Source organism: Muntiacus reevesi, chromosome 15 (genome assembly GCF_963930625.1).
Source record: "Muntiacus reevesi chromosome 15, mMunRee1.1, whole genome shotgun sequence".
Classification (NCBI taxonomy): domain Eukaryota; kingdom Metazoa; phylum Chordata; class Mammalia; order Artiodactyla; family Cervidae; genus Muntiacus; species Muntiacus reevesi.
Window position 1 is genome coordinate 18,490,774 of NC_089263.1, and position 6,884 is coordinate 18,497,657.

The 6,884-nt window shown below is 50.9% G+C and overlaps 1 protein-coding gene across 1 annotated transcript; it reads left to right on the plus strand.

Annotated features, from left to right (window-relative positions):
* The first annotated feature begins 337 nt into the window (after nucleotides 1–337).
* On the plus strand, nucleotides 338–1,282 carry LOC136147451 (myeloid-associated differentiation marker-like). The gene has a single exon (XM_065906875.1). The coding sequence runs from the start codon at nucleotides 338–340 to the stop codon at nucleotides 1,280–1,282; it is 945 nt and encodes a 314-aa protein (XP_065762947.1).
* Nucleotides 1,283–6,884: the final 5,602 nt, after the last annotated feature.

Sequence of the window (6,884 nt, forward strand, 5' to 3'; positions counted from 1 at the left end):
CAGATACGGCACGTACCACAAAGTAATAATAAAAAAAAAAATGTTCATGGTTTAATGCCATGCCTAACCTAGCTGTGAGGTTTGGGATAAGACAAGTCTCCTGACAAGGCCAAGGGTGATGGGTGGGGAGAATCATTCTGAAGCAGTTGTGCTGTTATCCAGGTGTCTGAGCCACTGGTTCTAACTTCACAGATCCTGAGCTTCAGCAGTCACAGAACTCTGAGTCTTTTCCAGGCATCTGACTTAATCCCCCTCCAGAGATGGGTCTTTCTCTGATGGGTCCTCAGGGAAGACCACTGCCATACAGGTGACAGACTGATTTGACTTCATGATCACCATGTGTTCATCCTCAGGCCTGCTTTCTGCAATCCTCTTGGGCTACTTCCTCCGCCTGTTGCAGCTGCTCTCCACCTGCCTGGCCTTCTCCCTCGTGGCCAGTGTGGGCACTTGGATGGGGGCCGTAAGTAACTGGTCCATATTCATCTGGTGCTTCTGCTTTCTTGTGACCCTCATCATCCTCATAATCGAGTTCTGTGGGCTCCAGTCCCGCTTCCCCTTCTCCTGGTACAACTTTCTCATCACCTATGCCTGTTACGCTGCCCTCCTCTGCATCTCGGCCTCCATCATTTACCCCACCACTTACATCTGGTTCTTCCCCCATGGCCGCTCCCAGGATCATGCCATCGCTGCCACTGCATTCTCCTGCATTGCTGCTGTGGCTTATGCCAGCGAAGTGGCCTGGGCTCGGACCTGGGTCTGGCTCGGCGTGATCACTGGCTACATGGTCACTGTGCCAGGACTGCTCAAGGGGCTGGAGACTTTTGTGGCTGGTGTCATCTTCGCCTTTATCATCGACAGCCACCTGTACCTGCACCAGCCTGCCCTTGTGTGGTGCGTGGCCGTGTACTCCATCTGCTTCCTCCTGGCAGCCACGGCCCTCCTGCTGAACTGGTGTGACTGTGACAACAGGCTGCCCGTTGCCTTTCCCAGTTTTCTTCTGGGGCTGACCCTGCTCTCCGTCCTCCTCTACACCAGCGCTCTGGTCCTCTGGCCTCTCTACCAGTTTGACGAGCAGTTTGGTGGCCAGCCCGAGCGACCGCGCTGCGATGATGGGCTTGTCTATTCTGTGTGCACCTGGGACCAGCAACTGGCTGTGGCCGTCCTGACAGCCGTCAACCTGCTGATTTACGTAGTCGACTTGGTGTTCTTGGCCCACATGGTTTTTTCAAGGACTGAGGATCAGCTCAGGGGCTCCCAGTTCCCTCTTCTTTACAAGTCATGAGGTCCTCTTCCTGGATCGTTATTTAGGAACCTCCCTCAGGTTTGGCTGCCTCTTTTCAAAAGTCTAATGGTGAGGGACAAGTGTCAGTTAAAAGGAAAATAGCTTTATTGAGGAAGCTGCTAATCCTGGGGAGAATGTGAAACCATGTCCCGAAGAATCCACTCCTAACTCCCCAGGTTTTCCTCATAGTTTATATAAAGAAAAGAGGAAGGGTATAAACTAGGGGGGCTTCCCAGGTGGTGCTAGTGGTAAAGAACCTGCCTGCCAATGCAGGAGGTACAAGAGATGCAGGTTCGATCCCTGGGTCAGGAAGATCTCCTGGATGAGGGCATGGCAACGTACTCCAGTATTCTCTCAGTGCCCTGCCCCCATCTAGAGTGTGGGAAGCCCCTGGATGGCACAACTGGCTGCAGGACCCTGGATTCTGTGCCTGGTCCTGCCTGGGCCCTGGGCTCATGGGTGAAGCCAGGCCTGCTCCAGGCACCTGCCAAGTCCAGGGTGTCAGAGGCCTTGGAGACTCATCCCTGACCCAGTTCAGCCCTGGACATCAGGATGTTAGCAGGGAAGGCCCGAGTCCCATGGTGTCTGGATTCAACCCTCAGTCCCCTCTCTGTCCTGTATCTGCAGGACAGTGTGCTGTGACATAACTCAGTGGAAGACGCCAGGGCAGCCATGAAGCTCCACCGCATCTCCAGGAGAATTCGAGAGCAGTGAGGGCTGCACGCCTGGTGGAGTTCAGCCCCTCCCCAAGGATGAGAGGCCTTCGTCTCTTCAGGACAAAAACTCTCTTGCTTTTGGAAACATGCATCTTTAGCAGTAACATGGCTCTATATTCTCTCTACTCCCTCCGGTCCTCCTCTTATCTCTTTCTTTTTTCTTTCTGAGCTGAGTGTCAGTGGACACCACCCAGCACTGAGACGGCAACAAACACTTGAGCTGGGATGGAGACAAGTGTCAATTTCCTTAACATCCTTAATCCTGTGGGTCCAAGAAGATGTTCCTGGGACTTAATTAATACCCCACCTCCACCTCACTTTTCCAGTTGCATTTATTCCCTCGAGGGTGACATTATTTCCTGGGGGTGACACCCTCCCCCCAGAGGTCCATTCATCTCATCTGGATATTGATGCCGCAGCATTGGGGAGCTTCCAGGCAAGGGTGCAGGAAGAGTGATGGGTGCCCCCTGCTGACCTTCAGCACCTCATTCCTCCTCTTGTTTATAAAACTAGGAAACAAGGGTAGTGGACTTGCAGGAGTTGCAGATCTGTGGGAACAAGGTTGGAATCCTTCATTTGGGTCCAGGAGTCATGTCCTGGACACTATGTGTCCTGGTCTGGCTACACTGCCCCACCCACAGGTCCTGCAACGGCACCCCTATTTCCGTCAGATCAATCCCTGTTGGAAAACCAGCCAGGAAAAAACAGAGTGTGAAGACTTTAAGTGGGGACTGATGGAGCTCATCACTCTCTTTCCACCCACCAGCCTCTCTACAAGGACATTCACAGCCAGTCTCACAGACAGGGGTCACATAGATCGGCAGCCAGCACTGCCATCTCCAACCAGGGTGGACAGCCAGGTGCCTGAGGCTGCAGGAGAGAATGATCTCTCTTCTCTCCACTCAAAGTTGGATTGAGGAAGTCATCTCCATGATTTTCCAAGAAAAGCCAGACAATGGGAATATCTGTACCCTCAGCTCTGTTCTGGATGCAGCTCAGGCCACAGACTGGGGGACATCAGCTGAAGTCACCACGTGCGGAGGAGGCTCTGGCCAGCTGAGAAGGGAGCCTCTGACTGCTGTCCCAGGAGACAGGGAGCCCAGGCCAGGCAGGGAGCAAGGGAAAGGTCTGAGGCTTGGGCACCAGGCTAATGGGGGGTCTTCTCCATCAACTGTGTGTGCTAAAGGGCTGGGGGAGGCCCTGGTCACCCAGAAGGTGGGCTTGGGAGCCACAGCTTCCCTTCCCCAGATCCCTGGACCCAAAGCACCTCCATTTTCTCTGCCTTTGGAGACAAGCCTGTGCAGCATCTCTCAGCTCCTCCCCCAGCCTGTCCATCAAGTCTGCAGGGAACATGGAGGCCATCAGCCAACCATCCCTCCCCTGACCCTTCTTCTCCGCTTGGGATATTTTTCAAGCTTGAATTTTGTTTTCTTAAAAAGTTAATTTTCTTCCATGTTTCAAAGTCAAGTTGTTCTAAAAAGCCATATATTGAGCCATATAATCCCTCCTCACTCAACCCTCAGCTCCCCTCCCCCACCAGGACCAGGTAACTGCTCCATTGGACTCCTAGGAGTCCTTCATGTGCTTTTTGATGCAAATCAAGCAAGTACAGACATGTTTATTTTTATCTTCTCTCCTTTGATTATTTAAAATGTATCATACTATTCACAACTCTGTATCTTAGTATTTTTCCTTATAAATCCTGGAGATATTTTCTTATTATTATTTTGAGAGACTCCTCATTTTTCCAAGCTGTATAGTATTCCATATTGTGGCTACACTATGGTTTGTTAATCTCTGTCCTAAAGATGAGCACTTGGGTTATTTTAAACCTAGCCACCCTTATTATCAAATGAGATCTTGAGTGAGAGAATTCATGTCATACAGCTCTGGTTAGAGAAAAGTGGTGGATGATGCCATCAGCCTACTTACAACCCCATCAACTCACCAGAAACTTAGAGCTTCAGGGAAAACAGCTTAATAACAATCCCTTTAGTATAATTTGCTTATTTTATAAATGGGAAACTGAGGCTCAGATCAGTGACAAGACTCTTCTGTGCTCATGGCAGATGAGCTGCAGAATCGGGACTAGAAAACTGATCCCTTGGGCTCTGCTCTCCACAAGATCGCCATTCATCCCCAGGGAGACCGGACCGGGCCTGGAGTCAGGAGAACACGAGACTGTGGACCCAGCCATGGACCCCGGGTCTGCCTCTCTCTCATTCTGGGCTTCTGTTTCCACTTCCCCTGTTTATGGTCAGTCTTTCTGTACTCTCAACAGAATAAATGTTGTGTTCCCTAAACATAACATGAGCTCTCCAAACAGAGTGAGAGCATTCAGACTGCTGAACTGGACTCTGCAGTGGGAGAAGTGGGAGGACAAGAATGTGCAGGAACAAGGGAGTCTGGGACACCTCAGACTGCGGGGTCCTCTGGAAGCAGTTTGTGTTTTTACAAGAGTTGGAACACTGTGAAGTGACTGAGGAAACTCTTGTTATGAAAGAGAAATGTGTTCCCCACCAAGCAGAGGTTGTGGGGAAGGAGGGTCTGTGTAATCAGGAAGCAAGTGACCAATAAACAGGACCCAGCGGCCAAGAGGGAACAAGCAGAGAGGGTGGACAGAGGGGAGGGAGCCGGCTTCCATCTCCACGTCTGAGTCTCCAGGACTGGCTAGTCCAGGGGCCCCGGGAAGAGGGGGGCTGGGAGGGACCAGGGGTCTCTGGCACCCCTTCCCCATCTAGTACATGAGGAAACTGACTCAGCAGCAGTGAGTGCCCTCCTCAGGGGGACGGGGCAGGTTTGTGCAGAACGAGGGTAGACGGGGCAGAATCCCAGCCTGGAGGATGCTGCTGCTATACCTGTAACAAGCAACATGGAGCCATGGACGGACAGCTGGCCCGGGAACCAGGACACTTGGGTCCTGACTCTGACTCTGCCACACACAGGGTGACTCTGGAAACGTCCTGCCCCTCCCTGGGGCAGCTGCTCCTTCTCTATGACGAGAGGGTTGGACTAAGCAGAGGACCTTTACACTCTCTTTTGAGCTCCACAGTGAGGGCACTGGACCTGCCTTGGAATTGTGACAAATGACCCTTAACCTCCAACAGGAGGGATGGAGCAGCTGCCCTCATGAACCACAGGCTTGGACAGTGAGCCCCTCGGGTGAGCCTGCCCCGACAATTCTTTTACTAAAGCACAGAGGCATCTCCATCCTATTAGAAGTGAGCTCCCAGTGTTGTGTTCAGTTTGATTTAGGAAAATAGAAGAATATGAGATTCTTTACCCAGACTGGTAGACATCAATGCATACTTGATTTTGTCAATGAAAAATTAATCAACAGTCTAAGAAAGAAATGGGAAATTTTATTCAAGTCAACCTCAGAATAATAAACAGTCTTCCTGAGGAACAGGCATCTTATTTAACAGTTTTAGCACTTTTCTGCAAGAGCATGAGAAGGTGCAAGAAACTAGATCCATAAAAGTTTCTCCTGAAAATATCTCTTTGAGGGCCAGTTCTTCCAGTTTTCCCAGAGTACAAAGTGCCTTATCCTGATCTTCACCCTCAATTCCTTTCAGGGTGGATTGTAGATCAGTGACTGCAGTAGCTGATGCCTAGATTCTTGTAGAACTGGGTGGTAGACAGCATTCTTTATTACACAGTCCCCTCTATTTCCACCTTAATTTCAACCAAGTTTTCAGATACATCTTTAACCAATTTGTCCCAGGTTGGTAGGAATGCTCATTCCCAGGTCAGGTAAAGATTTCACTGATAGACCACTTAAGAGCTATGACTCATCTAGTTCTGGTAAGAGTAGCCATCTCCACTGGACCACGTCTTACTAGTCTGTCAACTCCAGGATATGGCTCCCTGCAGAGGCAGGACCTGCTGCTTTGATCACTGAGGCAGGAGGGCCACATCGCTGCCCCCCACAAATACTGCAGACGGATGTCTTCAAGACCTTGTGATTTTTTTACCAGCTCCTTTTTTATTTTCCCAGAAAGTAGTTGGGATAAAATGTACCCCAACTTCTGTTAAGATGACCTCTATGCAGCGAATATCTAGTAAGCCTGGAAAAATTCCGGAGCCAATTTCAGGTGGGGCTGAACACAAGATGGGACCCAGGGATCCAGGGTCCTGCCCACTGGGAATTACTGACCTCCAGAGATTTTTGTGTGACTTAAAGGGGAGATACACTGTACACCCCTCTCCACTGGGAGAAAGGAGGCCAAATTCTATCTACATACCTCCAGCCACCAACCCCTCCCAACCCACCCCCTAATTCTCCCCACATACACACCAACTAAGGCACCCCCAGGTGAACAGACTTGCTTTGGCAATGAGGCCCCTCCGGAGGCCCAGGGTATGAACAGCTGCACAGAGGGCTGTGTGTTGTGGTGTCAGCACCTTAGGAGGTGGGAGGGGGCGGTGGGCAGAGAAGGAAGGAGTCTCAAATCCTGATGGATCAGAAGGAGAATGGGGAGGGGTAGTCAGGACACGGGGGACAAGAAAACCAAGGATGACCAGAAAAGGGACAAAAAATCAGAAAATGTAGAAAAGATGAGAGCAAAAAGGAGGCAAAACAGAATGCGGGCAACCCAACAAAATAGGAAGGAGACAGAGGAGAAGGAGGGGAGGAAACAGAAAAGAGAGAGAGATGAGTGGGGAAAGATGTGAGGAGGGAGAGAGGGAGCCAGGAAGAGGACATCAGAGGACATCGCTGTTGTTCACTTGCTGAGTCATGTCTGACTCTCTGCGACCCCATGGACTGCAGCAAGCCGGGCTTCCCTGTCCCTCACCATCTCCCAGAGTTTGCTCAAGTTCACGTGCATTGAGGACATCAGAGGACAGGAGAGCTCAATGAGGAGACCTCCTGTGACCAGAGGGGA

Excerpts from the sequence above, each read along its gene's own strand:
- LOC136147451 (XM_065906875.1), top strand. The coding sequence starts at position 338 with ATGTGTTCATCCTCAGGCCTGCTTTCTGCAATCCTCTTGGGCTACTTC.